We start from the raw sequence: 24159 nt of genomic DNA, 5'->3' as shown, positions 1-24159 counted from the left end.
TTGTCATACATTTCATTGTAATTGCCAATAATATATTTTGCCATGTACCTATGGTTAAATTTGACGGTAACTCAATTCATTGCATAATACATGTATGGGTTAGGATTAGGGTTAGGGGCTAAGTATGTATCGTCATTCCTAAATATATCCACACCAGTAAGTTCTTTGGGGGGGGGGGGTGCATTTAATCAATGTTAGAACCATCTTATTCAAGCAATATGTTATCTCACTTTTATTACCTAAATACAAGCCTCACCTTTCTGTTACTGCTGCATTAAGTTTTAAATGTTCCATCTTAGTTTTTTCTCTCCCTCACTCTTTCATGTTTTTCCCCCTTTTTCTCTTCAGAATAACATTCTGTCATCTACCTTTCCAAAGTAAATGGCTCTACATCGGCACAGAGAGGGGCAACGTTCACATTGTGCACATCGAGTCCTTTAACCTATCAGGATATGTTATAAACTGGAATAAAGCTATTGAACTGTGAGTATATATGTATATATATATATATGTACAGAACGGGCTATCGTGTGTGATAATGTGATGGATCTATGGAATGAGATATCCATGTCGTCACTCCGGTATTCTGGGTGTCACAACCCTCGTAAGCTGCCAAGATTTGAATTAGGCAATATATATCACCATGCTGTGGATGAAGTTCAACCATACATCATCGGTGGGAAGTTGCATGTTCAAATTGCTAAACCATTCATGTACTTGTGAATAATTTGGTGTTCTCAACAGAGGCGAGAGGGATGCGAGGGAGGAGGGAGAGATACAGGATTTGAAGTATCTAACGATAAAAATGGTAACAGTAGTGTTGTGGTTTTAGTGTCTGTTGTTTCTAACTGATACTGCACTAGACACAGCATTGTCTTGATCACATTGTTACAACCCTTGATGCTATGGGTGGGTCCGTGATGCTATGGGTGGGTCCTTGATGCTATGGGTGGGTCCTTGATGCTATGGATGGGTCTATCCTGAGAGTGTTTGGTGTCCTGTTTGTTTTCTTTCTTTCTTTTTTTTTCTTTTTTCTTCAAAATTTTCTTCAAACCTGACTTCATATTAAATGGTTGGAAGTTGGTTACAATAATAAATGATAAACAAATAATAAATTCCACATAAAGTCAAATGTATGCATTTTAGATGTTTCCTTCCTCTCTCCTGGAATCCAACCCCATCTTCCACAAACCTAACCCCATCCCAGAGCTTGATATCCGTGCAGAGTCAAAAGAATATTTTTGGAATATAGTCACCGGAATCTATAGTTAGGCAAGTTGTTTAAACATAAAAAAGAATATGACTTTGAAGTCACCTTTATACGATTGCCTCCCACGACCCTTCATAATCACAGGATCTCATAGCCAATTTTATGCCTTGTTGTCACGTACACTTATTCAAATTCAAATGGTTAATGTTTGGTCAAGCCCAATGATTGCTGACACAGTGTGGCAAAGTTAACACAGTTACAGAATATTCACTGCTACATATAGTTTACACCAAGACGTGTGCATATATGGACGGTACACACACGAATTACAGTGCAACGTAAACATCATAATGACACTAGATCAAATACTCCTGCAAGACATAAAAACCACTAAATTATCAAAAGTTAAATTCCAAGTTTTGATCTCGATCTAGAAATACAACCCATTCTATTGTCCATTTGGTACTTGACCTGGTTTAATTAACTTTAGACCATGCAAACAGTGTATAGATATATATTAGTTGTTACACGCAAGCTGTTTTTCCAGGGGATTTCAAAAACAGTGCGGTTTTTGCCCCAGCTGTATCGATTGGCGATGTACATGCATAAAGAGGCGCTAAATTTGTTGTTTATTCACCTACAAACACTGCTAATTTTAAGGCATGAAGGAAGCAGTGTATATGGGCAATTTTCAAATTGATTTCCTCCCAGCATAGTTTTATATGCCTGAAGGTTGAAATGGAAATATGCATATTGTGTATATTGCAATTTCTTTTCTTTCCATTAGCTAATTAATAAAGTGTTCAGTGTACTATTGGAGATGAGAGTTGGAATCATGAAGATATATATCTGTACCTCCCCAGGAATATATATATACAATTAAGTCTAAAACACCTTAACATCTCACATGCTTTCAATAAGTTGACGTTATATCCTCAAAAATATTCAGCAGCTCGCTGAAAGAAGGTTGAAAGATTTCAAAAAGTACTTCTTTTTCTGGATGTTCGTTTCTCACCATTTAGATTTTGTGTTAAAGTATGGTTGACTATGAACTATAAACTCTGCAGGAGACTATATGCTTTGAAGATGGCATTAAACGATGTCATTCTTGGAAGTTTGAAAAACAAGGTCGACCTCTATTTGACTTCCCTATTTTTGCGATGGAGTGGGGAAATTGACCTAGCGGTGACCTTAAAACCTGCAGACCAGAGTTGTGCTCCTGTTTAACATTGAGTCTTTTCATTGCAGGTGGTTTTTTTCCCCCAACTCACGTCAGCTCATGGACTCAAACCACTGTATTCTCTCTATCAGGGGAAAAAAAAGTTAACAGACTTGTTCCAGTCACTTAAAACTGTTTTAGTTGCTGCAAAGAAATGTTACTGACACAAAATTTCCTGTACTAAACTTTTAGATTTAGCTGCAATATGCTGAGATATTGTGTGATTAATTAACTACGCAATTGTAACAACAACGACAATAAAAAAAAGGGGGGAAGGCATTCTTTAGACCCTCCAGATTGAATACATATTATTAAATGAGCCTTGAAAATTGTTAAATTATCTTTTCACTCCACAGTTCCATGAAGAAACACCCAGGTCCGGTGGTTCATCTCAGCGACAACCCAGCTGATCCTAATAAAGTAAGTCTACGTTCTTCTGCCCGTATCCCAATGACCCAATTGCATCCAGGCTGTTTTCATTTCGAAAGATGAGAAAACTTTATAAGAGACGATCACAATATTGTCGTTACGTGCTAAAGTAAATAAAAGTCGGGCCATAATTACATTAGTACCAAAAGAAATAAATGAAAAGTGTAACGATCACCCATTTCGCATTTTTTTTGTCGCCAAGTTTTGCAATCGGTCGGGTCGTTTCCCTACGTGCAGTATCGTCACAAAAATCCACGATGCAGGTAGCCGATGGTAGGCTAAAATTCTTTCATAGCCATCAAGGGAAGACTAACTCGAGTAGCAATAGAAACAAGGATGTTAAATGTTTTCAGACTGCATCACACCTTCTTCCTATATATAATATATGCATTTAATTTCCTCTCTTACAGTATCTGTTACGGCCGACCCCTCCCCCCCCCCCCGTTTCCCCTTCCTATCAACCTCATCTGCATATCTGGGATCATAAAGCTACATCAACTTTATAATTGCCATATCATACATTGGGAAAAAGATTGTCTGCAAAAGATTGAAGCAAAATTTGTTTCATATATCGTTTTTACAAAGATATATTTGTCCTTCACCTTCCCCTTACTGAACGTCCTTTACTGAAGATTCAATAAAGTTATTAAAAGGCTGAAATGCCTTGTAGCAGACTTCCTTTCCTTCACAACTGTTTTGATTTTACGCCTGAACAGATTGCTATATATCTCTCCGATTCATTAATGGCAGTCGGGAGATTATCGTCTTTTTTCTTAGTTTTTTTTTTTTTGCTCTTCTTATCTCTTCCATTACTGTCACATTATTTTCATAAGGTGCAACGTAGCTTAATACATGTCCTTTAATACATGGATACGTGGATACCACGAGATTAGAACTCAATTTGGTAGCGAATTATCACGTTTGTTGGATAGGTTCATGCACTTTTTTGGAGACTGGATGCTAAAATGATGTTTGCAATTACTTAAGCAGCAAGTAACAACATAACATCTCTACAGATGCTGGCTGTGTGCAGATCTCCGTCACAATGAGGCCTTTAAAAAAATAATAATAATAATAATAGTTCTAAAGCAAAGTAACAGTCAAAATGAGATCCTAACTTGAAAATGTTTCATATTATTTCTTAAGATATCACAATGGATTTGTTATTCTCTATTGTTTGCTCATTTTTTTGTGTCATCCCACCTTTCACTGCAACATAAAAGACAGAAGCGATATAAAAGACAGGTTCGTTTACTTGTCGCATATTTTTTCTTTCTTTTTCTGCATGGAACAATTTGTGCAGTTAAAGTTGTAAGCTGATGAAAGAGAATTAAACACAACCTGCATAGAAAGATTAGTTGCTGCACAGGGCTCATGTTGACATTTCCCTCAATTCCGTCCGTGCGAACACCTTATATGAGCATCAGATTATTACGGGCACGTCAACTGACGGTTACCAGGGTTTCTTTTTTTAAGGAAACTTTTGTCAAATTCCTCCAGGATTTTTTTCCTTTGGTCATAACTTCTTTTGTTGATCCCTTTCTTTCGCAGCTTCTTATAGGCTTTGAAAATGGTGTGTTAGCTCTATGGGACCTTGTAAATAAAGTCGCGGATTATCGTTACAACTGCAATCAGCCAGTACATTCCATTGCATGGCACTACGAAGGGAAGCAGTTTGTCTGTAGCCATTCGGACGGCACCCTGACAATCTGGAACATGAGGTCACCCGCAAATCCAGCAAACATCATATCACCACATGGTAAGCTTTATTTGAGGTAGTCTGTGCAACCGGTGCTGCAAAGATAGGAATGGGCTAGGGAGGGGGGGGGTTCAGGATGTTCAGCGGCTGTCGAGATGGAATTTCTGCAGGTTGCAAATCCATCAGACATATCACCACATTTGTCAAATTTTTTACTTGTATTCTTTTACAGCTGGGATTGCAACACTGTGAGAAGCTTGGTAAAAGAGGGGGAAGGGATGTGCAAGGCTTCCAACACCTGGAGAGGGGAGGGGGTGGCATGCTGCGCATTCCCCTCTCCCAAAATTTCATTGTCGACTTTAACAGCACTGAACATTGGTCCGAACTCCTTCCCCTCCCCTCTTGCAAACATGCATTGGGGTTCCATGATTTTTGTAGTATCAGTGTACATTGGAAATATTGCACAGATACTACTGAAAGTGAAACTACCTGCAACTCTGGTAAACATCATATCAACAAAACCAGGACAAATTATTCAGGATTTTCTTTCTTGTTGCCCCTGGGATAACCCAGGCACTACTTTTTGGCTTACTGAACAACAAATTTGGTTGTCTGAAAATATGTAGCAAATAACAATGACCAATATTTACACTGGAGGAGAGATGTGTAGGTTTGGTGAACAGAGCACCATATGTACACTGTAGGAGAGATGTGCAGGTTTAGTGAATAGGACACCAGCTTTGGGGGGGGGGGGGGTGATCCCAGTTTATCATATTACCTATTTGGGAGTATTTAGTCACAATGCAATCCCAAATTTGCTGAAGACAACTAGTCATCCAAAACTGTGTTTGGTTGTCCCAATATAAAGTTGGTCATCTTGAAAGACCAGACCACCATTTAAAAAATATGCCCTGAAATGGTAACGTTAATATAGCCCAAAATCTCAAAGCTAGTGCTCCTGTGTTGGGGTCGGTGGTGTGGTGGGAGGTTTTGGGCCAATATGAGCATCAATCTTAACAATAAATGGTAGGTTTTATTTCTCAATCCTCTCAACCGGTGCTCAAAGACTGAAAGAGGGTGAGGAACAGAATCCTGTAGTTGTCTGACAGTATGCAAAAAGGAAGTCAAGTCGCATGAAATATCCTGGAAAAAAGGATCATCTCTATCTCGGTGACGTTTTAGTCTGTTCGTTAACAACTGGTCCTGAAAAGGCAGAAAGGGGCTGATTTGGGACTTCAGTGAAATTGTTTTATGTGTATTAGTCTGTCGTTAGAGGGTGGATTTCAGTTTTGAGTTGATCAAATGATGTTAATCCTTTTTTGAATCTTCCTTTCAGCCAAAGTCCCAGCCAAAGGTGTGAAACCAGAGCCTTGTACCCCGGTCCTCAAAGTGCAGTGGAAATCTGTTAAGTCTGGGTAAGTCATTATCAGGATGTCGAATAGCAAATGCCTAGATACAGCTTTGAAGGATACCAAAAAGCTTTAAATTTGGCCAAAGAGTACAATTGTGTGACAAATGTTTGCAATTGTCAAGACCATAGAAACAGTGTATAAATTTTAGATCGTACACACATAGCTCGAAAACACTTAAGGTTTGTTTTCAGCTAATTTTCAATCTCCATCTAATATGTGCATTGATTGGAGCCAGTTTGTTTAAGATACATTTTAATACAAAATGTAACAGTTATATTCTACCTGTTCTTATTAATTCAAGTACTGGTTCTTGGAAACTGGCCTCTAAGGCATAGGCTTGTTTTATGTTGTTGTTTTTGTTTTTGAGTGAAATTGACAGTAGAAGATACCTCACCTTCCACCCAAGATTGAGTTGTCACAGATTAATAACTCACAGAGCTTTTCCAAAAGCTTTAACGAAAAGGTTTTCGACAACTTCCTCGTTAAAGCATTTGTGCTTCTGTTTGAGACGTACCGAGTGGCATTGACACTAAGGCAAAGAGCTTTGTTTATTTTCACCTGTTCTTTTTAACAATCCTCCTAGAAGTAAAAGTGAAGAACAAAGTTGTCAAGATAAGCCCCATTTTCTGTCTCTTTATTTATTTAGAGGAAATATGGGCCTAATTGCCTAAAAGCCTGATCCAGAAACAGGCTGTTGTCGTTGACAACCCGTCGGTGTTTCATTTCACAGATTGTCTCCTTGCCAGGCCTACCCAAAGTTGACATGTTTTCCCCAATCCCACCTTTATTGTCATTTCAAAGGCATCCCTTAGTTCTCACTCATTGTTTAAGCAGTCGAAGCAACGAAAAAAGAAAGAAAAATTTAAAATCCGAGCCGGGTCGCCTGCCGTCAATTTGGTTTTGTCTGGCTCCTGCGTCATATTCTATGACAGCTTTAGCATTCAGACACTTAATTGGATCAATGTGTGAGCTTGATGAACCAGGAAACCCTGAAAATATTGAGAGAAAAAGAAGGGGGGGGGGATGGGGAATCATATTAAATTGAGATGAATCTTAATTAAGAATGTTCTCACCGTTTGGTACATTCTTCGATGAAAGACACTTGATTGAAAGTTAAGACTAGGCTGGGCGTATTAGTGACGGATTATAAACTTATATGTAGTATGAGATTATTAAATATATCATAAAAGATGTCGGTGGTTTATGAATCGGTAGGATATGTTGTCAACAAAAGTTTTTTTTCTTTATTTTTTATTTTTTTATATATATTGTTTTATTATACATATATATCTTGGTTTCAAATTTGTCTTCATTTTTATCAAACCTGAGCAGTACTCCATGGCCAAAGGCCTCCAATTTGTTGTGGAAAGAGGAACAGCAATATTGGGGAATATGTCACACGGGGTCCATGAGAAAGTCTGTGAATGGTCTCTGTGACCAAACTGCCACGTTAGTACCGTGCAGCAGTATCCTACAATGCATTGGGGGTCGGAATATTGACAAGGGGTTTGTCATAATTTTGCTCACTTTTTGAGAAGGGTTTATAGATTCAGGCAAGATTTTAATACCATTTACCAAAGTGAATCTCTTTGTCATCAAAAAGATTTCATGGATTTTTCTTCCCTTCCCCTTCCCCCCCTCCCCCCACCCACATATTGTTAATATTTCGTCCACCAATGTAACTGTTACCGCTTATTGGGTGGATGACAATGCTTCCTTTCTCTAAATTGAACCAAGTATCGACTTTCTGTCATTTCTCACTAAAATATAAACTACAACCGATCCACCATCACCCTGTATATTAAATCAATACAAATCTATCCTAGTTGCGTGAATATTGAAGTTTTAAAAAAAATATATAAAAAACAGGGTTGATATTGTGTATTGTGTGAATATTGACCAAAACTGTAAGACATTGTCCTATTTGTGATTGTTTTAAGAAGGGAGGAAATGTTTCATATAAGACTCTCTAGGTAAGCATTACTTTTCTTGTCATGGTTTCATTTTGATCTAAAAATAAAGGGATAAAAAGGGAAAAACATCATGGGTAGAATGGAGTATCTTACTGGGCAACTCTCTGAGTAGGTCTGTGTAGATCTTGTTGAATATGTCATTGTCTGGCAGGGTGGCTGACTGAGTGCTAAAGGTGTAACAGACTGACTGACTGACTGACCGACTGACTGACTGACCGACTGACCAACCGACCGACTGAGCACTGGGAAGAACATTATGCGTAGAATGGAGTATCTTACTGGTGCTATAAGGTGTAACCGACCGACCGACTGACCGACCGACCGACCGACCGGCTGAGTCCTGACATCAGTTGTATTATCTACAGTTTTCAATGCTTCCCAAAATCCATATTCCAAGCTAGCATTTCTTGCATTCTGAACATTGATTCTGAAGGGCATGGATCTGAAGGGCGTGGATCTGATAGGTCATGGTCCAGTTTGCATGGAAGCTCCTGTTGTGGGCCTAAAAGACCCGCTGCCTTAGGCAAGCTTGAGTGCAGTTTAGATTGTCAGAAAGAAAAACATGATCTCCCCAGATCCATCGCGTAACTCCTAAAAGTTGAACGCGACTTGTCCCTCTGGATTTATGGCTTTACTAATGTCAAATCTTCTTTTTGATTTTTTGATTTTATTTTTTATATTCTTCCTTTCTCCCTCCAGCGATCCATTCATCCTCTTCTCTGGCGGGTTACCCATCGAGAAGGCTTCCCAGACACCCAGCATCACCATCATGCAGGGCAAGACGACCACTGTCCTCGAGATGGAACACCCGGTGGTCGACTTTCTCACGCTTTGCGAGAACCCATGGCCGAGCAGTAAGTTATCATTCCTCTGTGTGTGAAAGAAAAAAAAGTCGAGACATGTATTCGTGATAGGGAATGGAACTGCCAGGGTTTTTTTTTTTTTCCCCAATTCTTTTTCCCCTCAGCTTAGTAATACCTTCATTTTAACACATGTAGCATGGGACTTGAAGACCTCTGTGATGGATCAAAGTTAATTAGATTTATTTGATTAGGTGGAGTACGGCTGTGCTTCTCTTGCATTTTGTAGGGAGTCAACTGGCAGGTCGAAATCTTAATGACAAGCCTACCGAACTAACTACCACTACGCTGAGACTTTTAATCCGACATTTTTTTCTAGACTTGCGTCTACGTGCGTGTCTTTCGCAGTAGCGTATCGGAAACTAGTAGAAAGGTAGTGTTTACAGCTTCTGGAATTAACCCGAGGGGGTTATGCCCAGCGTTGACTATTTTCAAACGATTTCAGGTCTTTCAGGGGGAATTGCAACGAAATTAGAACTATGAATTGAGAAAGAAATTCTGATTTGTGTGACAGTAAACTGTATGTAGACAAAATAATTTCAAACAGCTTTTGTTTTGGTTGAGTTTGATTGAACTTTCAACATTATTTGATACCAACAATTCCAGGACAAGGAGGGAGATGTGAAGGGGAGGCTATGCATAGTGACATGTGAAACACTTGAGATGTGGGATGACCAGATTGGAAGCTATGGGTTGAAATATTTATCAATTTCTTTATAATTTATCAAATATAATATAACATTAATACAATAAAACACTCAGACTTGAGATTGAATACAATTTGGCCAAGAAAAGTATCAAATTATGTTTTATTTCACCTCACTTTCTCATCAGATCCAGAAGAACCCTATGCAGTTGTCGTTCTCCTAGAAAGCGACCTAGTCGTGGTCGACTTGGCCAGCGATGGGTGAGTCTCATTTTCTGCGACAGTTTACTCAAAATTTATACAAAAAAAGAGAAAAGAAAAAAATTGACATTTCCCACGTGGCTGTATCAGAGAATGGTGTGTGATCATCATTCATAGGTTATATGCTACATACATAGGCACCTCTTTGTTATGTGTCATGTCCTGTGAGAGTCATAGACACTTAAGTTAAGGTGACACTGACTCATGTTTGAGGTCATAGTTCATAGACAATCCAAGGTTACTCTGTGTTTTATTCCTGTCTGACTCACCAGGGTTAATACAGTCCATAGACTAATCCACTGTTTCCTTAATCCAATTGTTTCTGGGAAGTTTTATTCAGTCCAAGCCACATCTAAAGCCACATAGAATTGTTCTAGAACCTGGTGATGACTTCAATCAACACATATATCCTCACTTTCCTGTTTCCTGCATATGCCTAGAAGTTAATCCAAGCCTTGGTTTGTTCCTAAATCTTGTTTACCTTTATGTTGTCTACTACAACTCAAAGAAGTCAAGTACAGGTTTTCCTTTAATAATTCCTCTGAAATCTGAAATGAGTCCACTGTCAAATCCAAGTCACATTCTTTCCTTAATCAACCACCAAGAGTGGCCATGTTGTGTAAAGAAGACATGAAAGTGAGGTAGCCTTTAAAGTCAGCTACAATAAGGTGCTTATAGTTTTTAATATGGAGTTATTTGACCACCAAAGCTTTTGTGATTTACATCGTTGAGCTAAGCGCAAAGGATGCAATCTGTAGCATTCACTGTTGTTATGATGATAATCTTTCCCTTCTCATGGGACTGGAAATTGTTGTCCTGCATATATAAATATATATATATATATATATATATATATATATATATATATATATATATATATATATATAGATATATATATATATATATATATAGATATACATATATAATATATATATATATATATGTATATATATATATATGTATATATGTATATATATATGTATATATGTATATATATATATATATATACATATATAATATATATATATATATATATGTATATATATATATATATATATATGTATGTAATATATATAATATATATATATATATATATATATATATATATATATATATATATATATATATATATAGATATATATATATATATATATAGATATACATATATAATATATATATATATATATATTTATATATATATATGTATATATATATATATGTATATATGTATATATATATATGTATATATGTATATATATATATATATATATATACATATATAATATATATATATATATATATGTATATATATATGTATGTAATATATATATATATATATATATATATATATATATATATATATATAATTGTATTTTTACAGTGTCACTTCTTTTCATTTGGTTTTGTAATAATAAGCAAAAAACATAGAGGTCTTCACAAATCAATTCTGCAAGTCATCGAACTTTTCCCATTTCCCGATTTTTGTTTTCTCAAAGTAGTCTTGTGCGTCTCGGAGAATAATTTTTTTTCCTCAAGGTCCTTGACATTTGAGTCGAATGTGAAGACAGATTGAGCGAACGTCGTGGCACGGTAAACAGGATTGATTAAATCTTGAATGCCTTGTTACGAGAGGAAATCAATTTTGTCAAATCTTTGGACATGCAAACGGTCGTTACCTTGACACCGTAAAACCCTGCCGTGCCGGGCGGGCGTACCGGCGGCTTGATAGAATTTGATTTGTCGTGATGGTTGTTGTTTTGACGTTTTCGTTTCTATTCTTTTGTATTGTCTTTGTTTTTTAACTTTTTTTTTGGCTGTACGAGATAATCATGAAAATAATTTTCTTTAATGAGACAAGATTTATGAGTTTTGTGAAATTTTCTTTTGAGTTGAGTTGAGTTTGAGTTCAGCCTTGCATATGTTTGTAGCAATTTGTAATGACGGGAGTTAAATCCCCTCAGTTGGACATGGTTCATTGATAAACTAATTTGCCTACGGTGAACCACGATGCTTGAATATGTGGCACAAGGGGTCTAATATGTAATTTGTCAAAACAAGATTATGTCTAAATTGAAGTCAAATGCATAGCAAAGTTAAAGGGATCTTTTTGAATTATCCTGAAAGACAGTAAGATCAATATGTACACTGTAGGAGAGATGTGTAGGTTTGGTGAACAGAATATGTACACTGTAGGAGAGATGTGTTGGTTTGGTGAACACAATACCAAAATGTACACTGTAGGAGAGATGTGTAAGTTTGGTGAATAAGTTTGGTGAACACAATACCGATATGTACAATGTAGGAGAGATGTGTAGGTTTGGTGAACACAATACCGATATGTACACTGTAGGAGAGATGTGTTGGTTTGGTGAACACAATACCAAAATGTACACTGTAGGAGAGATGTGTAAGTTTGGTGAATAAGTTTGGTGAACACAATACCGATATGTACAATGTAGGAGAGATGTGTAGGTTTGGTGAATAGAACACCAATATGTACACTGTAGGAGAGATGTGTAGGTTTGGTGAATAGAACACCAATATGTACACTGTAGGAGAGATGTGTATGTTTGGTGAATAGAACACCAATATGTACACTGTAGGCGAGATGTGTATGTTTGGTGAACACAATACCGATATGAATTTAGTAGAATTGATATATATTTGACTGTTACAGTTTAGTTTTCAAGTGTATGGGAACAACTTTTGTTAGAAGCTAGTGGAATCGTTAATTTTTTATTGGGGGGGGGGGGGGGATTACTTGCAATCTTCTTTTCAGTGATTCTGGGTAAACTGTGGTAACATAACCAAAAACCTGGTGACCGACCAGAAAAAAGGGGGGATTTTTTCAACACATATCGTATTTTGTTGTTACCAGAAAATAGATTAAATCATTTCTGTTGCTTGTCGGGAGGTGGGTAACGGGTGAAGCCTAGGGGGAAAACTACATTGTCATGTTTCCTTTCACCAGGACAAACTGTAAAGAAAAATATTACATACCGTGTATCTTATGGAGAATTAATACAAATAAGGTCAGCGATTAAAGTCACCATATTTATGTTGGTAGTTCTGTACCCTCACTGGTATGTATTCCTGCTTTAAAACCACTTGGAACTTTTTACAGGGGAAAGAAGGGTCTCCTTGCTTCATACCAGGTTATTTCCATTTTTACATGACACAACTATGAACGTACAAATATAGACATGCAGACAGGAAATTGATTTTTTTCGTCGTCCAAACCTGGACAACGTACGAGTCGTACGTTGATGTCATCCAGCTTCCTCCAAAAAATTTTATGACACATACCATCGAGAGAGGTCAAAGCCTGAGTTCCTTAATATGTCGTTTCCACGATCCAATTTACGTGCCATCTCATTGATTTTTTAACTTCCTGTTGCACCTTTCAACCTTGCAGAAATCATTTAATTAGGTCAGATATTAAATTATCCCTGAAAATGCCACTAATGGCTGGTACAGCTGAGTTGTCAAACCCATCCGCAGAAGTCAGCACGTCTGGGGAATTCTTCGTCTCTGAAAACCACCCTGGGGCAGTTACTCCGGAAACGGTTTTATGGAATACTAAAATTGACCAAAAAAAAAATTATTCGGGGTGTTGTAGAAAAAGGATGGAAATTGAATTACAGCCAAAAATACCCACTAATTGACTTAAAAAGATCTGACCTTATAATTATTTAAACCTGTGCAAAGAAAGAAAAATGGAGATGAAATTGCCTGGCCCATGTTAAAATAGAAGCTTGGGTCATGTTTCAAGGATATGAACCCTGTCATGAAGGTGACACTTGTACATTAAAATACAGTCTGAAATATAACTGTTCAATTAACAATTTAAACGTAAAGCTAGCATCTTTCAATATCCTGTTTACAAAGTGCCATCTAAGCATCTATAATGCATCCTAGACCTAAGTAGTAAACTTAATTTTGTTTTGCTGTAAAGCGGCCAAATATTGGTATGAAAATAGGACATTGAAAGTTTACTTTGGTCCAGAGGATTTTGTCATTCTACTTGTGCTCCACCCCCCCCCCCCTCCTCCATGATAGCTGAAGACATAATCTACTTTTGTGATCCTTAACTTACAATGAAATGAAATGATGAAGTTTGAATGACAAAGACTCTTCAAAGCTTTGCAAATGGAAACCAAGCAGGCAATTATATTTAATTTGTGGGGCACAAAAATATATAAATAAATAATCTTAGAAGGAACCTACTGTGTGCTTTAAGTGTTACAGCATGAGAACGTACAAGACCTACGTATTTATCTATGCATTGAACTTTTGACCCTTTCAGGTACCCTTGCTTTGAGAATCCCTACCCAATGGACCTTCACGAATCCCCCGTTACATGTATACAGTACTATGCAGACTGCCCTTCAGAGCTTATCACAGAGTTCTATTCAGCCGGCGCCAGCATTCTGAATCGGAAAAAGCAAGCCTACAGTCAAAAGGTAACATTTCATTTCCTTCTTTCAATTATCCAAGCATAAAAATGGCGAGAGCTTAACCAGTAGCTAGCACATGTTGGTAGCATGGGTGGATACGCTATTGAATACCAGTGTTACTCTCACATAATACCCTTAGTAGTGATATTTACTTTTTTCAAGATATTTAAAAAACAAACTGCTTTCCAGTTTGGGGTGTTCCATTTCCCTAACACCACCAGAGGCATGAAAAAGCCAGGTCAGTTCTGGGGACAACTATTTAAACGGACTCCCATTTCCTTCAAAGTATTATGAAAATGTGAAAACATCATTATTTATTCCACACTTCCCCTGGCAACCTTTTTGGCCCTGGGACTGTATTCCCTGCCCCCTTCCCCCACCCCCTTGTCAGGCCTCTTCATGGCAAGTAAACCCCTGAAACACTTTCACTATCGTTGAAGTTGGCAGCCTTGCCATAAAATACATAAATTATCTGCCCGCCAAATAAAAAATTGTTTTACCGTATGTACAATTGCGTATTTGTGTCTAATGTGTTTTCCTGCTTTCAGATTTCTTAATTATGAGTTCGTCTCTTCCTTTTCTTTTTCTTAGAATTGGCCAATCAAAGGTGGCAGATGGGGTGCGTGTGGTAGCAGCAATACGGAAGTGATAATCACAGGGTAAAGAACGTACCTGCTGTTAACAATTTCTATTCCATGTATTGCAACAAAAATCATGTGTAATTTGTCGACCCATTCATGTAGTTTAGAACCCTGGACTGATTTCAAATGTTGTGTGTTAACATTATAGGAAAGATAGTTGTTAAACAAACATTTCTAGCCTCACTATTGGAAGGACAAGGGAAATGCCCTCAAAATTGTGGCTTTCTAAGTCATGATTTGAAAGTCCTTAAAATTAAAAAAGCCTTTTTACACAGAGGAAAGAAAGATGAATACTTTCATTTGATTTCCCCGGTGGCGTGGAAACATCTTTTTAATCCCCTCTGACTTTTTCAGATATTTTTTTAATACATATGAATCAATTTGCTAAAAGTGGTCTATTAACGTTATTTTAGTCTCTGTTGTTTTTCGAGTAATGTCGAACAAGATTAATGAGTGGTAGCCCACAGCTATAGCTATAGGGTATGGGTTATGTTGCCTGAAACTAGACCGCATTTAGCAAGGGAGTAGTTATACAAGTGAGCCCAAACATCATTGGGCTAGATAGGTTGGTGAAAGTACAGAATTTTTTATTTCTGAGGTCACTCGTTTAAATTCCATTCCAGGTTAAACTTTCTTGGCTCCTTAAACCCCTCAATCTGTTTTCAACTTTTCAACTTCCCACATTATAAAATCATCAGCTTACATGATAATATATGGTCAAAAGATGTTACAGTATCTCACTCACTGTGTATTCATAGTGGACCATTTGTACAGGCTAAAAAAAAATTATGAAAATAAAATATTAAAATAAACAAAGGCTTAAGATATCCAAAAGACAGTTCTTCATCAAAGGGGCACATTTTATTTGCCAGTAGGGCACATTTGCTATTTTGGATAAAAGTGTGGGGTGCCCCCAGCCCATACCCCCTTACCATAATACCCTAAGCTTTTAAGACATATGATGATTTGTTTTCTTTGTCTCCTGTTTCTCTCAATAGCCATGCAGATGGGTCTATCAAATTCTGGGACGCATCACAAGGTAAGCTCTCGTAACCCTTTGTAATCTGAGTTATTGTGGCAATAACTCACAACCTCAAAGCCCCCATTAACCTAAACAAAACCTGGTAACATTTCAGCCCTGTCCTCTCCCCAGCCCTCCTAGACCGAGTTCTTGGGTCAAATGTCCAATATAAATGCTTCTCCTATCTACCATATTTAACATTTCAAAGTAAAAGCTGACATTTGGATGATGTTGCCCATGGATTGGTATTGCACATTAAGGAATTCATTCAAAAAACCCTGCCAGTAATTCTCCAGAAATGTGGTATATTTTAATTTTTTTTTCCAACTTCATTGGTTCATTGGTTTGAAGTTTACCATCCCCTGAAGAAGAAGGGTGATTGAGGATGCGTTCCTTCCCTCAGCCGAAAAAGTATCCCCAAAAAAAAGACATCATTTTTTGGGAGGCAGTCTCAGTTTTTCACTTCTCTGTATTTGTGCTCCCTTGAAACCGACATGAGTTCTCTGTCGTTAACTCCACACACAGTCATGCTGCAGGTGTTGTACAAAGTCAAAACGGCAAAAATCTTTGAGAAGTCGAAGCAGGCGAAAAGTTTGAACGGGGACGATGAGCCCTTTGCAATTCAGCTCATCACCATGTGTAAAGAGAGCAAGGTACTAGCCGTGGTGGGCGCCAGCAGTCACATCATACTCTTCAGATTCAGTAAAATAGAGGTCTCCACAGAACTCTCGGTAAGTAGCACAAGAGCATCCAAAAGGGCGGGGGGGGGGTCTTTGATATTCCAAAACTGCAGTGTGGCAAGGATCCACTGAGCTAGTTTGCTTATAGGTTAGCCCTTGAGGGATCTGTCTGGTATTGTGTTCAGGTTTTCTGTATGGAATATGAGTATTTCTAATGCATAAAGCCATGGTTGTTGGTACTTGCTGTTCCAGTTTTTTTTTTGTGGGGGGGCCCCTCCTTTCCCCATTTATGAATATTTTGATACAATTTTTCTCATGACACCTGAAACACTTTGATTCAGTTCAGTGTAAAGGGTAAGAAACCTACAAAGCAATTGTAATATCTCCTTGAATCCTCCATGACTACAAATCACATGATATTCCTTTCATCATTCTAGGTTATTCTCTTATTCACTCTGCCTCTTTCCTTAAACCCCCCCCCAACCAAGCAACCCACCAACCCACCCCCCCTTCCTCTTTGACCACCAACATGTGAACAATATTTTTCTGTAAGTTATATCGACTATACATCTTTGTCTCTTCCCTGCAGATCCTGGAGATATCAATCGTTTACACATCCGAAGATCCTGACACACCGGAGGGAGAGGCCCCCCCGCTCTCCGCCCCCGCGGCTCTCAAACGGAATGCCAGCTCCATAAGCACCTGCAGCATCAGCAGCATTCCAGCGACATCCAACCAGACCCTACCCGAAGAACCTCCCTCTCCGGGGGCATCTGAACCGAACCCCACGATGGATGGGTGCAGGAATAACATTCCCAATCTGAGGGTCAAAACAGGGTTCCACAAGAGAGCGGTGGGGTACCAACCGGACCTCTGCTGCCAGCTACTCTGGGTCGACGACGAGGCACCACCAGTGGTGACGGGGGTCGCCGTCAACACTGCTTATGGACTGTGAGATATTCCCCCTTTTTTTACGAAAAAACTGACATTTTGTATCTGTGTTATCGTGTGGTACTCGATGCCCGTAGAGCAGGTCATGTTAGCTACGTGTACAATACTCTGTCCAAATCTAATGAAATCTAACATTAAAGGTGTCATTTTCATCGTAGTGTGATTAGCCTCCACAAATCGATGCCAGGAACAAATTCAGCCGTAATTCTTAATGTTTAAGAATGCGCATGCTAAGTATGTGATATCCGTAAAGGAGCTTTCAATATTTTTTTGGTTTCTTCATGGCGTCAATGTTGTATATATTCTTCCAAGGTTAAAGCAGAGTGAAAGCAGTGAATGTTGCTTTAAGTTTACATCCTTTCTCATAAAGGATTGCTGATTACTTCATGTTCCAATGTTGAATTCTCCCAACTCTCCCTTCCACAGACTTGCCATTGGCACGACCAATGGATTGGCCATCGTCGATTTCATGCAGAAGAGCTGCCTGTTAAACATGGGTACTCCAGATCTTTATGGGTCAGCTGACCCATACCAGAGAACTCCACGGTCGCCAAGGAAAAACAAAATGGCGGACATAGTCGAACAGCTGGTTAACGATTCCATTCACCCTCAAGGAGAACAGGTCAGTTCAGCTTTGAAACTTTTTAAAAAGACAGTAGAAACTTTCAACCCTTAAGAAAAATAGATAATTTTGATACAATTATCTTATGTCTTAAGATGGATTTGAGTCAGATGACTGGAAATTCCTATGTGATATATGTCAGATTTAGACCAGGAAACTACCATATGCTTGCTATGTGTATTGGTTAACAGCCAGTCAGAGTCAGTTATTTTTTGATATACTCTGACATATGTCATACTATTCCAGGGAGCCTGTCACAATGTATGTGTCATTGTTAACGGACCAATCACAGTCACTTATTTGAGTATTCATCCCTGATGTCACAGTTAACAGCCAATTAAGAGTAAGATGTCTGTGTATCCTCTTAGGTGACACACTATACCAGGAGACTGTCATAATGTATGTGTCATTGTTAACGGACCAATCACAGTCACTTATTTGAGTTTTCATCCCTGATGTCACAGTTAACAGCCAATCAAGAGTAAGATGTCTGTGTATCCTCTGTGGGGACACACTATACAAGGAGACTGTCATAATGTTATGTGCTGCAATGGTTTCACAGCTAGTCAACAGTCATATACTGAGGGTGTTGTCTGTCATGCCAGACTAAGCCAGGAGTGTTACAATGTGTAGATAATAGTTAATTTCGACCCCCACGATCCCAGTCTACGGCGAATAAAAAACAGACAATAAAAATCGAGCAATTATCACCTGTAACCCTCTTCCAATAAACCTACCTGTTTAAAATAATACGATTTGACAGACTCTCGCATCGATTTATCTCCCCGATTCCAGAACGGAGGTCCGACCAGCCCGACCAACGTGCAGCAGCGTCGCACCAAGAACAACCACCACGACCCGGGAAGGTTACAGCGCAGCAAATCGCAAGGTGTCCGAAAAGTGGTGAAAACCGCCTCTACCACCTCAGAGTCGGGTAATGGTGAAGGTACTACTGACATGGCCATGGGCTGCATGAGTGGCATCCACATTCTCAGTTAGTGCACACATCATCATTTATCTTTCTCTCTCTCTGTCTCTATCTATTCTGTCTCTCACTACTACATCTCTTTTCAGCTCTTCATCTTCTCTCAGGTCTGAGCTACAGTTGTTTACCCCCCCACCAGTGTCCCTTTACCAAACATTCCTGCCCATCTTCTCACCTCTTCCCCTCCATCTTGCCTTCCTAACCCCACACCCCCCCCCACCCAATTCCTCTTTTCTCCATCCAACCCATCCTTAATCACCTCCATCCCTGACCCCACCTTCTCACCTCTTCCCCTTTTTTCTTGCCTTCCTACCCTCCCCCTTTCCCCCTTCTTAATCACCTCCACCCCTCCTGCCTCCCCCCCCTCGCCATCTTCTCACCTCTTCCCCTTTTTTCTTGCCTTCCTACCCTCCCCCACTCCCCATTTTCCATATCCAACTCCTCTTTAATCACCTCCACATCTTCTGCCCTCCCAACCTCTACAAAGTTTAGCTACACCCCTGGATTCTTTTAACCTACTCCTCCTGGCCTACGCAACCATACATCTTTAAATGTAGTGCTCCCTTTTAAGCTCAGTATGATCAAGTGTCTCCCCGTGACCCTAAGTTTTCAATTTTCTCACTTGGAAGTGACTCTGATAAAGGAAGACCAATCAAGTAAATTATCTTCATTCATGTGACAATTGTGACCTATTCAACAATCGTTGCAGGAGAAAAATATTTGAAACATGATAAAAATTGGCATGTCAATTTTAAGTCCTTTGATAAAATGATTTATTTGAACCAATCTATTTTGTCTTGGAATCTTTCGTCAGTATCAAGTTTTTTCTTTCTTTATTTTTTTTTTGATAATTATATTGGCCTACTAGGGGAGTAGGAGGGGGGGGGTGTGAATTGTGCTTTTCATTAAAGGCTCAAGTCGTGAAAACAGGAAAGAGAGTGTTAGATAATTAAGATGATATCAAAGGTCATGGTGGATTTGTATCGTGTTGGTTTTTTTTTTTATTCTGACATATGTGTTTAAAGCAGCTTGAAGAAAGCTTTCTTCACAAAGGATTCTTTTATCAGTGAGTTGGTATATTGTTGGCCTGTTAAAACTAGGCATGGTGAGAGTGAGGGGGAGGGTCAGGGGGATAAAAGGCGGGGACCTGAGGTCAGATAGGGGTCATGGGGGAAACATGGGATAGAGAACATTGTGTTCTTAGTTTCATAGTATACTGAAGAAGGAAATCGAATAAAGCTTGAGGGGGAAGGGGAGGGGTGTGTGATGTAATAAACTAAGGTAATAAAACTTTAGTTGTGAAATGCAACTTACAGGTCTTTAGTGGTATATTTCAAAAAGGAACCTAGTCCAAATGGTAGGACAACTCATAGAAACGATTCCATAGGGGTCAAAGTTTTAAATTTCGAAGTAACCTGTTTGTCTGACATTCTGGCCTATTAGATTTTTTGAATTCAAAATATGTCCCCCTTCGTCTATACACTTATTATCCTGTTCCCCACCCACCACCCCCCATGTCACTTCTCCCCACACGCACCCTTCCCCCCACATCCCCCTCCCCCCATGTCACTCCTTCCAATCCTCTCTCCTTTACCTTATTCCGTCTCCTGTAATCAACAGTAGCCCAGCCTGCCTTCTTCTTCTTTCTTCTAATATTTCTCTCTTTTTATCCATTTTACTATCACGGCACGCTACTTTACACATATTCACAGCAGCTGCCTGATACCTAATCTGTATGCTGTGCTGATTGATTATTGATCAAATTTGTAATCGATCCATATCTGAACACATAATATATTGCTGTTTGTTTTTATAATTTTGCCAAGAAGACTATAAAAAATTTAAAAAATTGTTCCGATATTTATAGATTATCTGTTTGTCATCACAGAGCACCATTGTCTTCCCGCAATATATTTGATGCCCAGATGTTTTTGAGAATAATTTTTGAACAGAAAACTTTTATCAATCGTCTGCATTTGATAGCATTTTTGTGTATTTTGCTTTGAGGGGAGATTTAGGCAATTAGGAACAAGCAGTGGGATACATGGATTAAACGAGTGGATAACCTTATGAACATGAGGTTTCTATGCTTGTCCCTCTCAAAATCATGAAAGTAAATATCTGTGGGTTCTGTTGATCCAGTTCATCGAATATCGCCAAATCTGTGGTTTTGTGTCCGAAGGGATCAACTAGTTAAAGAGAAAATCTTTTGTATGTTTGCCTTGTGTAGCACACACCCTTAGCAACACCACTCTGGTGTTAAGACATTGCACCCCAACTTGCACTCCAATGCTGTTTACAATTGACTTAGTGTGTTACATAGTCCCTTTGTGAAAAGTATGAAATTGAAAAAAAAGGGGTTCACAAAGAAAGATCAACTTTGCCCTTAGAACTAAATTGAGGCCCAGAGTCTTTGGAGTACACTATCCTGGTGAATTTGTCCAAATTTGACAAGTATTTTTTTGTTGGGGGGGGGGATTTATAAATCTCTTATATCTTTCTTTGCATATATCTAACCCCCAACCTTCCTTCTATGGAATGATTTCATCACCCACTCATTTTTATCTCTCTCGTCTTATTTTCCCCGTCCTCACATGTATCGCTCACCAAACCCCCCATCCGAGGTAGTATGTGAATTTACCTCAAGCCTCTGAGTTTTTGTTTCCCTTCTACTAAACTGCCATGATAAGCTTGAACTTTAAGTAATGTCTAAAGATATTTAAAGGATACAAGAACCTTGTTACCAAAAAGAAAATTAAAAAGAAAAAGTAACAGTCTGATGATATGGTGTGATAGCTTTTATTGTCAAAAAAATATTTTGTTTAGTGCAAATACCCAAAGGGTGGAATATTAAATACCCCCCTTTTGTTAATATCAGGAGACTAAGCAACTGCACCACCCACCCGTCAGTAAAATAAGAAAGGTTTTGAAGTAAGATTTTGGATCAATTTCTCTGCATTACTGGTAATCTTGCAAGATTTAAAGGAGCACACCACCCAACCCAACTGTGATTAGTCTATGTGATTAAGATAACAACTTCCTCCAAACATCTAAGATGTCACAGATTTAATGTTGCTTGACACACAAGACTGACGCTGAAGACTTGATAGAGTAAATGGCTTGATCAAGTCTAAAATATGAACATCATCAAGTCAACCCCTAAAGTCAGTAACCATGTTTTTTTTTTGGTCAACTGTTTAAAAGGTTGCTTGATTTTGGTTTTACCCTGATGGAAATCTGTAAAATCTTTTATTTAAGTTGGAAAGTTTTACCAGTCATTGCCAGAAAATTAAGGCAAAATGTTAAGGTTTTTGTAGATTATATTTTATGTGGTCTGAACAGTAAACAACAACACATTTCTACATCTATGTCACACTGTTAGATAAAGTTAAAGATAAAGTTGTTTTACAAATTTCAAAGTGCACACTTCTGGGGTCATATTTTTTTAATTTTTTATTATGATTGTAGCTTGCGATACAGACCCAAAGCATAAATCACATTTGTATGAAATGTGTCGTCATGTTTTACCCACAAGATATCGAGAGAGGATTTTTCTCTCATAAGCTTGTCTCTTCCGTGGGGTATGTGATTTTCTCGACCATTGTACATAGCCACCTCAGTATTGCCAAGGGTAGTATTAAAGTGACCACTATCATGTGATTTTCTCCCTTATATAATGAATTAGGAGAAACATTTTGTCAACGTAATAACAACTGAAGGTATAAAGTTGTTACTTGTCACCTATGGGAGCTGCCCGCTACAATCTTGAATCGTAATTTATGTTTATTTGAAACTTTCGCTTTGCTTTCACTTACAACCGATAAAACTTGCATTTCACTTTTCATCAAACAAGGTCATACAATCTCATTGCCACAAAAAAATGCCAGCCCATGGTCTTTAATAGCTTGCATCAGTAGGGTAGTTTTATCCAGTTTGAACACATTTTTGCCTGCTTAAAGTGCATGCTGAATATGTTGGCTATTGCACAAAATATGAAGCAGTAAAAAAAAAAAAAAAAACAAGCAAATTTGATTAACCTTTCATTGCTATTTGAAAGTCTTGATCTGAATTTAGTAAAATTGAGTAAAGTTGGTTTCAGCTTCCTACGTGAAGCATTAGATGGCCGTATTGCTTTCTGGTGTCTCTGTATAATTTTCAAACAACTGGTTTGATATTGCAGACTTCCTTTTTTTTCTTTTACCCTTTTTTGTAAAAGGGCTTTTGAGGAAAAAGCTGACATTAATGTTGCTTTTTTTCTCCACATTTCTACACTTCTTTTTCAGAACCTGAAAACATAAAAACATGTTTTGTTTTTCTCTTTACATTCATTCACTAACAATCATTGTCTGAGAGCACAATAACAAAAATCTAGAGAATTTTCTAACATGTAGTGTTTACATCACTTCTTCCATACTGATTTTTTTGAAGATGTTTAAACAGTATCGCCATTCTTCATACATGAACTAGAGTGTACCAGTACAGGAATATTCTGTATTTTTTTTTTATAAAGTATTCTGTGCACACTGACACATATCTCCCCACGCTTGTACAGACATCACATTTTTAATACTACCATATCAAGTGTAAGATTTTAATCTCATATTGGTGTAAATTAACCGTTGTAAATACATCATCATCCTCATACTTTCACAAAAACCGAAACGGATTTACAACGTCTCTAAATCTTGTCCTTGTCTTAATAATCGTCATCTTTTACAGCGCTGACCAGCTTCCCAAAACTTTTGTTTCCTTTAGCAACCTATTTTGTGATTTCCCCTCGGCAAACCACCATCCGTAAATTTCTAATTCCTTAAATTAACCAAAGATGGAACTCCATGTTTAGGTTGATGATTGAATCACACATTGACTGGTTTCGATTGCAATCGATTGCACATTGACTGAAAGTTAGTCTACGATAGCACCCGCACATCTCTGTCAAAACTGGGGACACAAATCAGGGCCCGACAGCGGAAAAGTTAATGTCGGAGACGATCGGTAACACCGTTTACCGAACGATCAACTTTTCTTTCTGATAAATCGATCGTGACTCCAAAGTAAATTTTGATTGAGAATGATAGTTTGGGAAGGATGGT

General features: G+C 38.2%; 1 protein-coding gene across 9 annotated transcripts in view; it reads left to right on the top strand.

Annotated features, from left to right (window-relative positions):
- LOC139963286 (syntaxin-binding protein 5-like) overlaps positions 1–24159 on the top strand; it is a 96766-nt gene that overhangs the window by 48469 nt on the left and 24138 nt on the right. For 2 of the 9 annotated variants that reach the window (XM_071963953.1, XM_071963957.1), the window contains exons 5-17: positions 349–483; positions 2786–2849; positions 4410–4617; positions 5894–5972; positions 8642–8796; positions 9637–9709; positions 14016–14172; positions 14758–14825; positions 15806–15846; positions 16354–16559; positions 17098–17459; positions 17886–18081; positions 18877–18970. In XM_071963953.1, coding sequence (XP_071820054.1) covers positions 349–483; positions 2786–2849; positions 4410–4617; positions 5894–5972; positions 8642–8796; positions 9637–9709; positions 14016–14172; positions 14758–14825; positions 15806–15846; positions 16354–16559; positions 17098–17459; positions 17886–18081; positions 18877–18970 — 1838 coding nt within the window. Of the gene's footprint in view, positions 1–348; positions 484–2785; positions 2850–4409; positions 4618–5893; positions 5973–8641; positions 8797–9636; positions 9710–14015; positions 14173–14757; positions 14826–15805; positions 15847–16353; positions 16560–17097; positions 17460–17885; positions 18082–18876; positions 19076–24159 lie in introns of all 9 variants that reach the window. The other 7 variants (XM_071963952.1, XM_071963956.1, XM_071963950.1 and 4 more) reach the window with 4 other exon arrangements.

The sequence above is a fragment of the Apostichopus japonicus genome, chromosome 21 (assembly GCF_037975245.1).
Source record: "Apostichopus japonicus isolate 1M-3 chromosome 21, ASM3797524v1, whole genome shotgun sequence".
Lineage (NCBI taxonomy): Eukaryota > Metazoa > Echinodermata > Holothuroidea > Aspidochirotida > Stichopodidae > Apostichopus > Apostichopus japonicus.
The sequence above is the reverse complement of the archived record's forward strand: the minus strand, read 5'-3'. Positions and strand labels throughout refer to the sequence as shown.